Source organism: Humulus lupulus, chromosome X, assembly GCF_963169125.1.
Source record: "Humulus lupulus chromosome X, drHumLupu1.1, whole genome shotgun sequence".
NCBI lineage: Eukaryota > Viridiplantae > Streptophyta > Magnoliopsida > Rosales > Cannabaceae > Humulus > Humulus lupulus.
The window spans coordinates 5,640,560-5,657,833 of NC_084802.1; the positions used below are offsets into that span (position 1 = coordinate 5,640,560).

A 17,274-nucleotide genomic window follows, 5' to 3' on the forward strand; every position below is an offset into this window, starting at 1 on the left:
GTTTTCCTTGCTGGGCATTAGGCTCACTCCTTTCTGTTTATGTGCAGGAAAATAAGTTTAGAGGCGGAAAGATTCGTGACGCTTGGAGAATGTGTATCGATGATGAATGAAGTCAAGGGGCCGAGCGTTATTCGATTCGAGGATATAGTCTTCTTTTATGTTTTTATGGTTTTTATGTGTATTTTCCGCATTATTATGTAATGTCTTTTATTTTAAATCTTGTTTTGTTTTAAAGACAATGGGATCCCAAAATCCTTCTTAGTATTCTGTTTATTTGTAAATAACTCTTATTTTCAAGTTACTCAATAAATTATGGTATTTTCGTAAAAATGTAAGTTTTATGTATAGTTTCGATAATGGTCCAGTTAGTCTAGATTAGTGGGTCATTACAGAGTTTGTGGTCCATTCTCGGGTCTGAAAAAAATTCTCAATCCTGTAAAAAAATATACAAATTAACATACATGAAAAAACAACATTTCAGCAACCAAATAAAAATAAAAATATTATGATGTAAAACAGGTTGGTATGAACAAAAATTTAACACACACAAAATAAAACCAAATCAAAAACTTAAAATTAAAAAATAAACAAAAATTTTAAATTATGAAAAAAAAATAAACAAGTGCAAACAAATGAGAAAAATAAACAAGTGCAAAAAAATAAACAAAAATATAAAATTTTCGAAAACAAATGAAATAACAAACAATTGCAAAAAAATAATAAATAAAAACCGTCTTTAGAAATACACCAAAATAATACCTACATTAAAACACTATAACTTTCTATTATGATAAAAATCTTAACTAAAGAAAACAAATATTTACTAGTTCAAGAACCCAAAAAAATATACATAAAAAAAAAAGCTATAAAAAAAAAAAAAACATTTATCAATGGGGATTCGGGGATTGGGTCGGAATCAGAAACCGAGTCTTGAACAAGCACAGCTTCATCAACAATTTTCAACTTCTTGTTAGTTCTAGGTTTAAAAGAGGGGGGTGATCTAGTTTTCATCTTCTTTAGAGTTGCATGCATCTTCACACTCGGTGGGGAATCTCTGTCATCATCGGACTCGTCGGTTTCAAAGTCATCATCGATCGAACCATCCTTCTCTGGCGACTCAATGGATAGATTGTCTCCGGCACTCCGAGTTGAGACCATGGCAATGGATGATGAAAAATAAAAAATGGGTTTGGGAGTAAGGGTTCACGATAAGGAATGGAAAGAGAAGGAATTATGAGGTTTTATTTTTGAAATGGGAAAACAAGCATTTTCTGGGTAAAGGAAATGGCAGAAGAAAAAAAAAGGGTTTTGGGGTAAATGATCACGGTAAGGAATAGAAAGAGAATGAATTTTGGGTTTTTGTTTTTGAAATGGGAAAACAGCTTTATTGGGGAAACAAAATGGCGGAAGCTTTTTTAAAAAATGTTCAGAAATTTAATTAAATAAAAACAAAAAGACAACTAAGTTTTAAAAGGTAAGTAATAAATATATAAACTTATATCACGGAAAGTAATAAGTAATATAAAATCAGTATAAAAAAAATATACAATCATAGTAATTAAAATTCAAAATCAGTTAGGATATGTATATAAAAATGAAAATATGTTGGAAGGTATTAATATAGTAAATAAAAAAGATATTGTAATGAATTGTGTAAATATCCCTTAACTTTTTTTTTTGAAAAAAAGCCATATTTTTGCACACTTTATTAAAAATCCCATATAAAATGTAATTTCCTCTATTTTTTTCTCCAAATCTTACTAAGTATCCAATTACAATTCAGCCGGTATTTTGTTAATAGTACATTACTAAAATATCAAAATTATTTTTTGTAGTTGTAACCAGTTAATACAATATCACTTAAAAAATAAAACTAATTTTTATAGATATAATTAGTTATCACACATCACTAAAAAAATTGACAGTGGCAAATGATCACTACCAACAAAAAAAATTGTTCTGATAGTGGTAACCGATTACAACGGAGAAAATGTTGATTGAAAAAGAAAAAAAAATAGAAGAATAGAAGAAAACAAAATATTTTTCAATGTTTGAACAAAAAAACAAATTAAAAATAATACTTACAATTACTGAAATACCTTCATAAAAATTAAAAATTAGCCAAAATAATCTTATATAATTAAATATGGTAAAACTAATAAATTATTACACAAATATGGGAAAAAAATCACATAAAAAAGTAAGAAAACATAAAATACCATATAAAATGCATACAAAAAAATGGCATATTTGTTTTTTTTTTTAGTTTTTTTTTGTTGATCCAGTGAGTTATTTTTAAGTTGTTTTTCATAAAAACTGTATTTTTGTAATTATAAAACTTTGAAAATCATATTTTTGAAAACTTAAATGCGTATTTTTGAAGAAAAAAAATGTAGGAGCCGTAAAAAATAAAAATAAAAAGTGTATTTAAGAAAAAATCTCATTTGAAAAAGCATAGTTAGATGGCCCAACCCATCTCACCCCAAACCATTTTCAGTTTAGGCCTAAAAAAATGGGCCATCGTGGCCCATTTTGTACAACTATGCCTTTGAGTAGTTATTGTTTGTATACAAGTGGATTGTAGACTATATGAGGACATAAGTGGATTTAAATTGAATAAAAATTAATATGAGTAAATATATATATTTTTAAATGTATCGAATGATCCTTCCTCCTATTTTTTTTTGGTTTATTAAAATGATAACAAAGTTATTTTATTATAATGGCATTCTAATGTTAATTGGGGAAGCTTTGTTGTTGGTTAGGTAAGATTTCGTTTTGTTAGGTTCACTAATAATAATCTTAAATTGTATTATAAAATTACTAATACCACCAAATAATAATTTTTTATTATAAAATTTATATTAATGTATAGTGTTTAACACGATATTAAAAAAAAATATTTCTATACTTGATAAAGTTAAATACACGATAAATAATTATAATATCAATCCATAATAAAATATTAATTCACATAAAAATAGAATTTAAAAATTTGTACCATATTTTTCCCCGAAAAAATAAAAAGATAATCTTTTCATTGGCTTAGAAATTAATTTCACAATTACAAATCTTCCACCACCAACAACGACTTATATAAGTACAAATTACGAGTACTTATTCTTTCTTTCTTTCCCCTTTACCATATTTTTCACTAACATTTCAATTATAAATGTGTATTAAAACATTTTTTTTCTTCTTTTAAATTAAGCTTGGAGGAGCTAACTAACTTATTTATGCTTTGAGCTAATAATAATCTCAAAACAAAATAACCTTTTCTTTCTTTAATCTTTAGTTAGCTCAGCTTAATCAATAATTAATTAACTAACAGCCACGTGTCCCAAACCCAATTTTCGCTCCGCCTATATCATAAACTACCTGCAAAGTCTTCTGTTGAACATTCCCAAATATTGCCACGTCACCATCGTCGCCGTTGGCGGCGAACGCCAAACACACCTGAGAAATCTTCGACGCGTAGAGTATCCCCGTCGAGTCCAGCTCCACCGTTGTACCGCCGCCGAAGGTAAATGCGATCTTCGGTATCGTCACAGTTTTATACTTACTCAGATCGTAACACGTGTCCAGGATCGACAGCGCCGGAGCTACTGGGTAGCTGCTCATCTGCTTCTTGAATTCCGAGCTTATGGCGCCGTAAGCCGTCGGCGGCAACCGCGTGATGACAGTGCCGGAGTCGATGATCGTACCGGACGACTGGAAGAGCGACGGCGAAATCGGCAGCTTCTTCCCACCTACGCTTATGCCGAGAACCTGAAGACCGTAGAATGACGCTCCGCCAGAGATGGTGGAGAGCGGCGTGTACTTGACGGAGTCGGAAGCTTTGGCGGCGTTGCCTAGGGTTAGGTAGCCGGTTTGGCTGGAGGTGCTGGGGAGGCAGTAGGAGAAGTAGCGGTTGTATTTTTGGGCCGTTTGTTCGACGATGGAGAGTTTGTTTCGGCCCAGGCCCAATAGGCCCGCTGAACCACCAAAAAGGCCTTGGTTGTTTTGGCCACAGCCGAAGAGGACGTTATCTATAACGGCGGAGGATGACAGCGTTAGTCTTTCTTTGGAGAAGTAGCCGACGGAGAAGGATTGGTCGCCGTATTGGATGCCGTAAATACACGTGGACGAACCAGAAGAGCAAGCTGGAGTGTTACCTGAAAATTTCATTCGTTCTCATTATTAATTGGTGTTATTTTTCAAAATATATTTTAATTCTAATTTTAAAATTACCATGTTTATACCATTTTATAATACAGTTTGTTATATTTTTTAATCTACTTTTAATCAAATTTATTTATAACATTTCATGAAAAATATTAAAATGTTTCTGAATAATCATATTACTCTTTTTTTTATATATATACATAATTTCTGTAACAACAATTTTGGTGATGTAATTGTGAAAAAAATGAAACTAAACTATTTTAAACTAATCCTAATTATTCTTTTTTTTTACAAATAATCAAATTTATTTATATGATTTTAATAAAAGTATCCAAATACATTTACTAAAAAAATTACTCCCAAATACTTAATATCATACTTTTATATATATAATTTTTAGTTTATATTAGATTTTTGAGATATAAGAAGTGAATACATAAAAATTTTAATCCTATATTATTATATAGAAAACGCATACAATGTATCTTATTTTTTTTTGTGCATTTTTTTTTTTGGCATCTGGATATATATAATTTTAAATTTTTTTATATGACGGTGTACATTGTATGTATTTAGAATATCCTGCAAAATTTTCAAGAAATTCTGAATAGTTTGTGAAGTCGAAAACAAAATTTAAACTATCAAATTTTACACGCGTACACAAAAAAATAAGCACGAGTGCGACTGACAGTTTAGACCTTATTTTTGGTACCATAATTTATTCAGAATTTCTTGAAAATTTGATGGATATTCTAGATAGCTATAATGTACACCGTCATATAAAAAAAATTGGGATTATATCTATTCAGATACCAAAAATAAAAAAAGTATGCACTGTTATTGCAAAAAAAAAAATCTCTTATTATATATTATCTTTTAATGCTATATTTTTAATAATTAAATTGTAGTTATAATTAATTGTAAAAGATATTAAGAAATAGAATTTTAATTAAAAAAAAATGAAAATATCATAAATTTAAAAAATAAGATATATTTTTATTTTTAAAAATTTGTATAACATTTTTTAATGCTAGATTTTTCTTTATTAAGATGCATTATAATTAATTTTATATAATTTAAAAATTACCTGTGGCAGATTTGAGTGTTGTGCACTCAGCAGAGGTACATGAAACATTAGAGTAAGTAGAGGACTTGGAGGGATCAAAGATAGGTTCCTTTTGGTCGTAGCACGACTTGGCACAAGGCTGACATTGGGTCCAAGTTATGTCACTACCCGTGTCGAATATGAGCGAAAGGTCTTTCTTTGGTGTGCCGAGTCCCACCGTCACTATGTAGTTGCCTGACCCCAACACCGCACCTGACTTGGCCGGGAGAGTGATGGCGTCCTTCTTTTCTCCCGTGCCCCCGCCCCGACCCTTGCGGCCGCCACGAGCGGTGGGGGCCGCAGAATTGTCGGAAAGACGGGATCGGATGGAGTTGACACGGTATTGGTCTTGTTGGAGGATTTGAGTGTGGTCGGTTTTGGCTTGGTGTGGGGAGCACGGTCCATGCTTGTGGATCACTTTCAATGTAGCCTCATTGTTGTCCACTATTGACAAAAATAAATAAATAAATATATGTATTAGAATATTATTTTATAATAAAATCGTGTGCATGACTAGTTTTTTTTAATATAGCACAAAATGAAAGTATATGAGAATCAGGTTGATGCCTAAAAAAAATACTAAAATAGGTCTCAAATTATCGTTTAGAAAATTAGAAAATTAAAACTACTAGATTAGGTCTCAAATACAAATAATTTTTAAATTTAGAAAAATATTATTTTATGAATAATATGATTGAAAGTTGAAAAAGACATCTTTTTTTTTAGGGATTACATACCAAATTACTATTTTTAATTCTATATAATCATTTACTAAAAAATATTCATATAGATTTATATATATATAAAAATAATTATTAATATTACCAAAATTACTGAAAATTAGCTAATTATATTTTCATTATGAAAGCTAATTTGGTCAGAAAAATATTATGAGAAACACGCTTAATTTTGTCTTAATATTGCATAAAAAATGATGATAGATTATAAAAACAAACACCTAAACAAAGAATAATAATAATAATAATAATAATAATAATAGTATATTTTCTTATTCCTAAGCATGCATTCCCGTGACACAATAATTTTTATTTCGATAAATAATGTTTAAATAAATAAAAATAAAAATAATAAATAATAAATAATAATTTTTGTTTCTTTCAAATTCAATAATGTTCTATTTTGGAAGAAACACTTTTTTTTTTTAATTGTTTTCTTGACAAAGCCAAGTAGTAGACAAACTGTATTATTTTTCTCATTATGTTTTCTTGTGACTCTGAAATGTGAACTCGTGAGTAGTATTTATTTCTACAAGTACTTTTTAACCATAAAGTATATATATGCACATGAATCATAGACGCCTTTCTTATGGTTTTTGTATAATTAATTAAATTAAGCTTTTAAATACCTGTTTGGTAGTTATGTTCTAATCATTATAGTGAAGTCTTTCGTCACTCTATAAATATATATATATTAATATTGGACAATTTTTTTTTTTTTACAAAGTTCCACTTCAAGCCTTAACGATGGGGCTCTCAGTGTTTCTTGACTCGTGAACAGTTTTCGGCGCGATTTTTTTTTATAAACGTGTATATTGTAGCTATTTAGAATATCCTTCAAATTTTCACAAAATTACGAATAGTTTACAGTACCGAAAAATAGACTCAAACATGTTGATTTCCACGCGCGTAAAAAAAATTAGTAACGCGTGCAACAACATGTTTAAACTTAGTTTTCGGTACAGTGAACTATTAAAAAAATTTCTAAAAATTTGCAAGATGGTCTAAATAGTTACAATATACACGATCATAAAAAAAAATTGCGCTGAAAATTATTAACGGGTCGAGAATACTGAGAACCCCACCATTAATGCTTAAGGCGTAATATTAACGTGGAAGAAGATAGCAAACAAAATAATGTCACTTTCATGTCTTATATTATATATATATATATATATCTAACAAAAGTTACTTTTTTGTATCAAAAGAAAACTAGCTTGAGTATATATATATACACATATACTTATATATGCATGACAACCAATAACTCCAATTCTTCCACTAATAATGCAAAAATTATCATGACATAAGAAAAATTCAAAATATAACATGACCCACATCATGTTTGGCCACTCATATAAACATATATATATATATATTAGTAAAACTATTCACTAAATGCCATTGTTATAATATGGAACCTTTCTCTCTTTTTCATTATTGTGGTCCTTAGATAATTAATATAAAACTATACAATACAATATAATAAAATGGGCGCCTAACTTTTTCGAACCTTTCTTTCTTTTTCAAAATTTCCCATTCCAAACACACTCCACACTCAGTTAAAAATTCTCAATACCTTACTTAGCGATAAAGCTAGAAATTTATTTAGGGATTTTATTACTATTTTTCTTAAAATTTAACTCTAGCATATATTTAGTGTATTAATATAATATAAACTATACAAAGAGGAAAAAAAATCAACTCCAACACTAATTTTATCGAAAATTCTCGACAATTTAATATATATCAAAAGAAGAATATTTTGTTAAATAATATATAAAAATCATTCGTATAAATTATATAACATATACAAGTTAATTGTAGGGATTTAAAAAATAAATAAATATAGAAGTAATAAAGGCAAGAAATTAATATAAATTCAAAGAATATATCAACACTTCAATTTGTTATTTATACCTGCCTCTAATAAAGGAAAAACAACTCATCGTCGGAAAAAGAATAATCAAGTTAACTACTTTTTATATATATATATATATATATATATATAAAAGCTTCATATATACACACCCAAATATATATATAAACAAATAAACCCAATTCAATTCACTCAAACCAAAATGCCATAATCAATAACTACATATATAAACATGAAGATTATTAATGAGAAGAGTTTGAGCCTCATGAATATGCATGTATATATATATATATATAGAGAGAGAGAGAGAGAGAGAGAGAGAGAGAGAGAGAGATTTTGTTATAATAACCTGTGGAGGAAGAGTCGCAAGTGGAAGCTGGAAATAGAGAGTTGAGTGGAAGAGTATGAGTATAGTGATGAGGATGACTATTAATAACACTCTCTTTCGATTCCAAACCAAAAACACAAACACATGATAATAATAAAAGAAAACAACTTATCAAAAATGAAGAAGAAGAAGAAGAAGAAGAAGAAGAAGAGGTGGTAATAATAATGGCCATAGCTAATTAACCAGTTTTCTTCTCTTCTTCTTCTTCTTTTTTGGGTCTTTTTATGGCCTTCTCAACTCCCAACCTCCTTATATAATAAACCAATTGGACAAAATCTTAGAAACCATTTCTTACACGTCATCTCTATCTCTATTATCCATTTTCGGATGTTTCTTTTCACTTTCATCTCAATTATCACAACTAAAATCAAAATTTGCTAAAATATCACTTCTGGTTATTACTGTTTTTTTTTTATTTTTTTTGTTATATATTTTTTTGATTTGTTTAAATTGACTAATAGTGAACGTTACTGTTAGAAAAGAAAGAAAGAAAAAATATCATTTGTCATTTTGGGGGTTTTCCAATCAGCCATGTGAGTGGGGTTTTTTCTTTATCGATATTCTTGGGCATTTTGTTTTGTCAAGGGTGTTTTTGTAATTTGAGTTTGTTAAGGATGTATATGCCGTGATTGGCGAGAACAGAATTAATTGTAATGTAAACCGGTGATGTTATTGTTAGCGACACCCAAACACATAAATGTTAGAGATGTAAACATCTCCAATCATGTATATATAAATAGGTCAATTAGCGGCGAAATTACCTTTGAAAATTTTGTGAATTAATACTCAATTTTTTTCTGTTTTGTGGGAAAAATACCTAATGTTCACTTATGTTATTATTCGTTGGTATCCAATTCGTTAATAGCTGACCCTGGACATACGTGTCAACTCCTTATTAGCCAATGTTCACTTGTGTTGGTATCTGTTGGTACCCAGTCCGTTAAAAGCTGACCTTGAACCCACGTGTCGGCACCTTATTAGCCAATTTAAAAATATTTTTTTAATTAAATTTAAAATAAAAAAATATTAAAAAATAATTTAGTCAGTGAAAAAATAATCGAAATATAGACTCGATATCTTATATTTTCAATAATGCTATAGAACACTGCAATTTAAAATTGTACATAGTTTAGTAATTTAGGCTTAAAATTTGGTCATATTGATCAAATTTGAGTTCAGAGTACTAAAATATGTATGGTTTTAAAATACAAAATGTCCGATGAGCATTATTGAAAATTTCGATAAAATACATGTATGTAGCAAATGAGTATTTGCCCAATTTTTTAACACAGAATATGTGTAGTTAACTATAAGATACAAAAATAATGTACTTTATGTATTTAAAAGAAAATTTATACCTTAAAATGTGTGGTTTGTTAGATTTCATTTTAATAATTGAGAATATTGATCACTTCTTGTAGTTAACTTGACAATCTTATCTTATATATATTTATATATTTCTATGTACCTTTACAATTAGTTATGATTTTTTTCTTCAATAATAAATTAAATATATCTTTTCATTGTTTAATAATTCTCCATAGTTTTTATATTGTAATTACGTGTACTCATCACTCATGATCAACCGATCATCTCTATCATTATCCTTAATTCGTATTAACATCAATTATTTTCTTCAATGGTTAACCAATTGGTTTCCCAAGGATCGATCGATGAACCACACACAATGGACATATTAAAAAAAGTAATAAATAAAATGTATATTTGGTTAAAAAATTATCAAATAAAATATTAAAGAGTAGTAAAATTAAAGATTTTAGAGAAATCAAGACACAAGAACATATATAGAAGAAACTCCTCAATCAAATAATAATACTATATACCGAGTGTTACAAATGAAATAAAAAATTTATAGTAGTTCGATCTCGTTCAATAATAATCTACATCCATTATAAATAAAATATGTTTATTAATACAAATATAATAACAAAAATAAAAATAAATATGAGGGAAAAAATAGAAAAAAAATTCTTAAAAAAAAATCAGTTAAGGCATGCATGTAATAATTTATATAAATTAAAATGCCCTATCTTGGTTCTTCTTGATTCTTTAAAAGGTATCTCAATTTTTTCAAAGATATATTTATATTTTTTTATATAGAATCTCGTTCAAAAAATTACTTTTTCACACTCCTTAATTATGTATATAATAAAGTAAATTATAGTGTTAATTATATAATTTACATGAAGTACTTAATTGATGGATCATTGAAAATTTATAATATATATACTTTTTAAAAGGAGTATAATAATATGTTATTATTCTTCTCTTAGAATTATTAATAATATAATAATTAGAATTAAATTATTTTTTTTCTATATATATAAAAAAAAATATTATAATTATGTGGCTAGAGTTGGTTCAATAATATCATTTCTATCTTTTTATATATAGTGTATAGTACAAATAACAATGCCACGTGTCGAAAGTAGAGAAGTCATTGTTAGGGCAATGTGAAACTAAGAATTATGAAAGCATGCAATGAATAAGAATGAAGTGAACCACTCTTTTCTTGTCAATAAATATTAGTGGGAAAGTTTGGTCCATTAATTATATTCCACTTTGTCCTATACATTTTAGAAGGGTCTATATCAATTTGGTTCTATGTATTTTCACTTAACTTTATGGTGGGATTTTTGTTTTTAAAAATATGTTTTTGGATTATATATGTATTTTATCAAATATATAAAAAATAGTCCTCTAAATAAAAATCAATTGAAATATTTTAAAATGTAATAACCTTCTTCTTAAGATTGATATCGGTTAGAGATCCACACATTTTTTAAGTCGATGATTTTATAAAATAAAATCTGAAGAAAAAAAAAATATTGTGACCGAAATTCAATTTAAGTAATCATTTTTAACAATTTGACAGAAAAAATGGTAACAGAGTCAATCGTGAAATTAAATTAAACTACAAATGCCCTAAAATGGAAGAAGCCAATTTTAGAATTATGGGACAAATCCGCCATATTATTATTTTAAATAAATAATAATTTATATCATGATAGTAATTATAGCAAACAAGAAAAAGAACATTAATTAGTAATTATATCATGATAGTAACACAATACTAATAATAATAAATTATTGGTACGTAGTAATAAAAAATTGACATAATTTAAGTACGTAATAAATGACAATAGTTTTGTTATTTGTAAATTTGGTTTCTATTCATAAACTTGATTTTATGTAAGAATATTCATTGTTTTTGCTTCTCTCCTTTTTTTTTTAAAACTTTTTATTATATTTATTATGTTCTTAAAATATGGACGACAGCTTGATCTTGAAAATGAAATAAATAATATATATATATATATATATTATTTTATCAATGGTGATGATAGTAGGTATGGATGCAGTCTGGCACAGATGCACTAGAGGCTCAAAGTCCCCTCTCAATTTAAAAAAAAAAAATGTATTAAAATAAATTATTAAATAAAATCCTCAAAATATTATCATAATTTTATAATTAATTAAGTCTATGAAAAAAATATTTATTATAATTAAAATTATGTTAGTAATAGTTTATGATTAATTATTAATTTTTATTTTGTGTTTATAAGACTTTTAATCATAAAAAAATGTATTATATGACTGAAAATTGTCAATAATAATTCTTTTTTTTAGTGAGGAATTTTTATAATAATGAAAAGATTTGGGAATAACTAGTTGTGTAATTATAATAGTAAGAGTTTGTACTATATGCTATATTTACATTATATTATTTTCCTAAAGATGTTTATATATAATTTTTTAATTAAATTTTCAATTATATTTAATAGTTTTTATTATGGAATATTTTTGGTATTGAAAATCACACATTATGTTGAACGAGAATTATACTGACACCAAACAAAATTATATAAACTCCATTTTATATATTATAGCTTCATAGATTAATAAAAAATTAATGGTCAAAGACAAAAATATAAAAATGAAAAATTAGATATTATATGGATATAAGTTAAGGTGGTGTACTCCAAATTATCATAAATTTTAAAATGAAACAAAAGATTTATAGTAGTATATTTTGGTCATTTTAAATAATTATAAATATATATATATTTATATATATACTAGGTATAAAATACGTGCAATGCACGTTATATTTCGGTGAAGCAAAATATAGAACATGATGCCTCCATTTGGTGCCTTGTTATGTGCACGTACAAGGCACGTGCTATAGCATTATAAAATCATCATCATTATAAAATTATCATAATCATATATAAAATCCAACGAAATCTTCAATAATTTTGGGCACGATCGAAATTCTACTGCTGTTTGACAATATCATAAGTCGTATGAAATCGTTCATTGGGACGTACTTTCTCCATGTCAGTGAAGAATTGAATCAGGTCATTCTTCAATGGATTTTCATTGCTAAACACCCCTGCCTCCTTCTGTGTTATATATAACACATATAATTAATTATTATCTTGTTAAAAATATATAAACAATTAAATAAAAACAAGAAATGGTGGCGAGGATTGTTTTACCATCTTAGTTACCGAAAAGTCAATTTCAGTGTGGAACCTATCCCAGACCTGAAAAGTAAAAGAAAAAAAAACATCAACACTTAAAAAATAAAAAATCAAATAATTTTTCTTTTAAGATAATTGGAACATATATATATATATATACCCTGTCACAGAATTGAGTTTTACAAATATCAATCAATGAATGATTTTCTAGATGTAAATGCGCTGCAACTTTCTCCACACGAGCAAATATTATCTGAAGATATCTTTTGTATTGTTCTAGCTCTGTCCATTGTATCACAATTTCAATCATGAACTCTTCGCCGTACATATCTTCCAATGAAGGAATCACCTACACCAACACACAAACTTAATAATATCATGTTTTTAATAAAGAATCTATATGATTTCATTTTTATTCTAGTTAAAAAAAAAAACCTATGAATTAAGTGACGGAGCTTACATAGTTTGAAATCCTTTGTGTCAAAATGCTCTCATATTTATCATAAAACTCACGAATTACATAATGCCAAAAACCATGTATGTTTTTCGTACAGAAAACGTTGTAAACAGCTCTGTATAACATGGAAATGAGTAATATGTTAAAATATAATTAACGCAATCTATTATTAATATATGTTTAAACTTTGAAAATCAAAAGGGAATATTATATTTACATATATATATATACTTACGTGTATGCATTCATTCTGTCCTCCATATTCCATTCGTCTCTAACATCTTCATCAAGTTTCATATGTATTTTACGAATCGATGCATTCACAACCACCATTGTATCTCTTATAATTTTCTTAACCACTTCTTCACGATTGTTTCTTCTAGTCTCTTCATCATCAGCAGTAGTAATTATCAACAACTTGGCCATACTTCTTGATTTTGATGAATTGAGTACTTCTTGCTAATCACCAAATATATATATGAAAACAAAATCAGGGAAATTTTTTATGGTTGTGTACTCTTGAAAGGATGTGTACTTCTGAAGGGTTGTGTACTCTTGAAAGGATGTGTACTTCTGAAGTGTTGTATTGTTTAATTTTTTTAACATTAATTATTTGATTGTGTAAAGAACCAATTATTGTATTTTTTGGGAATAGAAGCAATTGTTCAGTTTGGATGACTTATCTAAATTTAACTTTTTTTTCAGCATATTCTGTTAAATTCGTAACAAATTCTGTTAAAACATACCAAAATCCGTTAAATACTAAACTCTGTTAGATAGCCACTTATATAATAGGTAAGATATATATAAAGCACCTATATATAGTTTCCCAATGTGAAATTTATGAGAGACCTCTTATAGGATTTTCCATTAATAGTAAATGTTTTCATATTAAAATCTCAATAAACAATCATTAAGGGTGATAAGTTATGGTAATTATATGCAAATGCATCTTATAGCGTATTCATTACTAATCAAGCTAATCAATTAAGTACTATACCTAATATAAGTAAACACTAATAAAGTACATAGATTCTAAATTTATATATATATAGTCAATTTATATACACTATATGCAATCATAAATGGATTGCCCTAACTTTGAAAAATTGGTGACTTCCACTAAAATCTCCCACTCACTAACTAAAAATAGTTTGGTGAGACTAAGAAAATGTCACCCATAGAGCCAAAAATAATCTAAGGAATTAAAAAGATAGTGATAGTGCTCTGATCAGTCCATATATAACACTTAAAACATTATTAATAAATAAAATGTATAAGAATATATAGAACATAATAGAATATAGAAGTGGTCTTGTGACTTAGAAAACCACCAAATTAATTTCACATGTTTGGACACTCCGCACTATATAAGATCTATGGGGCTTCACTAAAAGTCAACCAATTCTAGGTTATGAAGTATTATGAGGTTATCGTTTATCGATAAGTTAATGCTAAGAGACATCAATGGTGTTCTACACTACTTTATAATTTAGATTTTGTATGTGGTGTGGATTCAATAATCTAAGATACTATTTTGATCGATTTTGATTTTTGAGTTCACTAGAATCACTTAATTAGTACTTATTTGTTTATAGTTGTTAAATTGTCACAATTTAATGGTTATTTTTTGTTTAATATGTGAGATTGATAAATATATATATATATATTAAAAATTGGGTATTTTGTATGATGTGTGGTGGTAAATAAGTCAAAATCGAGTAATGCAATTGTATTTGGCTCATATATTGCCACCTATATATGCATGCCAAATTAACCATTTCAAAAAAAAAAAGTATGACAAATTAATTTTAGGTTTCTCAAATGAGGATTTTCCCAATGTAAGGAAATAAAAGATTTTTTTTTAGAATTTTAAAATTTTATGGAGTTTTTTTTTGAGGAATTTTTTATAGACTTAAGAGCTTAATTTTTTTTATATAAAATAAAAATTGGATTACTTTTGTTTAAAAAATAGATTTTTTCTAAAAGAAATTTTAAATGTTGTTTCCATGGTAATTTCTTCTATACAAAAAAAGAAAAATCATCATAGTAATTTTTATCTATAATGGGTGTGTCTAGAATTTTAGACGTTCACAATCAAAATGAATTTGCTATTGATAAGAGTCTTAGTAAAATGATTTATTTTTTAAAGTCAAATTATACTTTGTTCGGAATTCTAGGCATATATTATTTTGTAAATAATTATCAAAACAATAATATTTTTTATACTAATTTAAAATGAGTTTTATGGAAGTTATTTATCTTGAAAAAAATATATAATATTTCAATGTAAAATATTAATATCATATTAAATTGGTTGATTTTGTGTCAAGTGAGCTAACATGTATTTGACCTACTTGTTTTTTCGTAATTAGTTTCGACCTAATTTTGACTTGCATCTATTTTTTTTAGCATAATTTTGACTTGCATCTATTTATAATATATGGGTTCGAGTTAATTTATCGTGTCGTAATCCCAATTACCATCCTTTTCCAAGGATGAACCAAAAGCGTAGGTCAAGTGTCATTTTTATTATTATAAAATTTTATATTAACATGACTTCACCAAAAAAATGTTTATTATTTAATTTCTACATGTATTGTATATTCAATTCTCTCATTCATTTTTATTTATGATAGAATTAAAATCATAAATCCCCCATTGTCCTTACCATACATAGCCACACTTTTTATAAAGCCATTGTTTCAAAGTTGTAATAAAACTATACTATCTTCTCCCACTTCAAAAGTTTGTTGGCTCTACTATTGTCAATATTTGATGAAGTTTTACATGGTTTTTTACTTTTCACATCATAGTAAAGTGAAGGTAATTATATTTTTAACTATTAGCCCATAATAGTTATAATAGTTACATGGAAAACATAATAATTTCATTTTTGTAAAGATCACATCATATTTTGGAGGTGTTATATCACTTTTTGGAGTAGTAAAATGGTATATTCTTGATTTTAAAACCATGGATGGGGTGGCCAGTTCTTTTACTCTTCAACAACATGAAAAATAAGTGGGGGATTAGTGGGCCTTCTAGAAAGCTTCTCATTCATAATTGTTCACATTAATTAACCATCTTATTATATGTATAGAACAATTCTTTTTGGTAGGGACATCAATTTTGATCATACCACAGGGTTGTTGTCTGTTTTTGTTTTTGGCATTTGGAGATATCCTAATTCAATTTTTTTTTATATGACAATGTTTATTATAATTATAGCAGACATTTTATCAATTTTCAAAAAATTCGAAATAATTTACAATGCTGAAATATATAAGATCGAACAATTTGTTTTCCACCCGTATAATAAAAATTAAGCATGTGTGCAACTAACTGTTTGAACTCTAATTTCGGCATTGTAAATTATTCAAAATTTCTTAAAAATTTGTGAAATATCTTCTATAACTATAATATATATTGTTATATAAAAAAAATTAGATTATAATTTCTTTAAGTGCTGAATCATCAGATAACGCTCTTACTAACAAATTTTCCAATATTATATATATATATCGATTTTGGATGTAGTATTGCTTCAATATTTATGGGTGTTGTTTAAACTAGAATAATTTATAGTATTATTGAAATGATTTAAGAATAAAAAAATGTGCCACATATTAGTCAGTATAGAATTGTACTGGTACTGGTACTGGTATGGTACTGGAGTAGCCCTACTGCTTTTCTATATATCAATCAAATTATAATATTGATTATTTTTATGTGATATGATGCCTAGCTTTGCTTGTTATAATAAAATTGTAATGCTGATATTTTGGAAAGAGATAAGGATTGGAATCTTATTTGGATACTTCTAGGCCAGACATGCATAAAATATTGTGTGGTGGAAGAAAGCTGGAATCTGTCACAAAATTTTCCAATGGGAAAGAGAAATTAACTTTGATTGCCTAGCTGCCTCTTATTATTTATACAATATATAATATTATCATCAATATGAATCTTATTTCTTTTCATGAGAGTCCAATAATTCTTTGTTCCTATTTAGGTACTTATGATATCAAATCCA

General features: G+C 27.0%; 1 protein-coding gene across 1 annotated transcript; it reads right to left on the reverse strand.

The window, feature by feature from the left end:
* Positions 1-3,018: 3,018 nt before the first annotated feature.
* Positions 3,019-8,482, reverse strand: LOC133805398 (aspartyl protease family protein At5g10770-like). Its single transcript, XM_062243569.1, has 3 exons — positions 8,235-8,482; positions 5,252-5,713; positions 3,019-4,154 (listed from the first exon to the last, which is right to left on the reverse strand). Exons 1-3 carry the CDS (start codon positions 8,443-8,445, stop codon positions 3,325-3,327), a joined length of 1,503 nt encoding a protein of 500 aa, XP_062099553.1. The 5' UTR covers positions 8,446-8,482; the 3' UTR covers positions 3,019-3,324.
* Positions 8,483-17,274: the final 8,792 nt, after the last annotated feature.

Coding starts and splice junctions, on each gene's coding strand:
- LOC133805398 (XM_062243569.1), bottom strand. CDS start 8,445: ATGGCCATTATTATTACCACCTCTTCTTCTTCTTCTTCTTCTTCTTCT. Junction 5,714..8,234: donor TTGCGACTCTTCCTCCACAG/GTTATTATAACA, acceptor TTTTGTCAATAG/TGGACAACAATGAGGCTACA. Junction 4,155..5,251: donor AACACTCAAATCTGCCACAG/GTAATTTTTAAA, acceptor TGAAATTTTCAG/GTAACACTCCAGCTTGCTCT.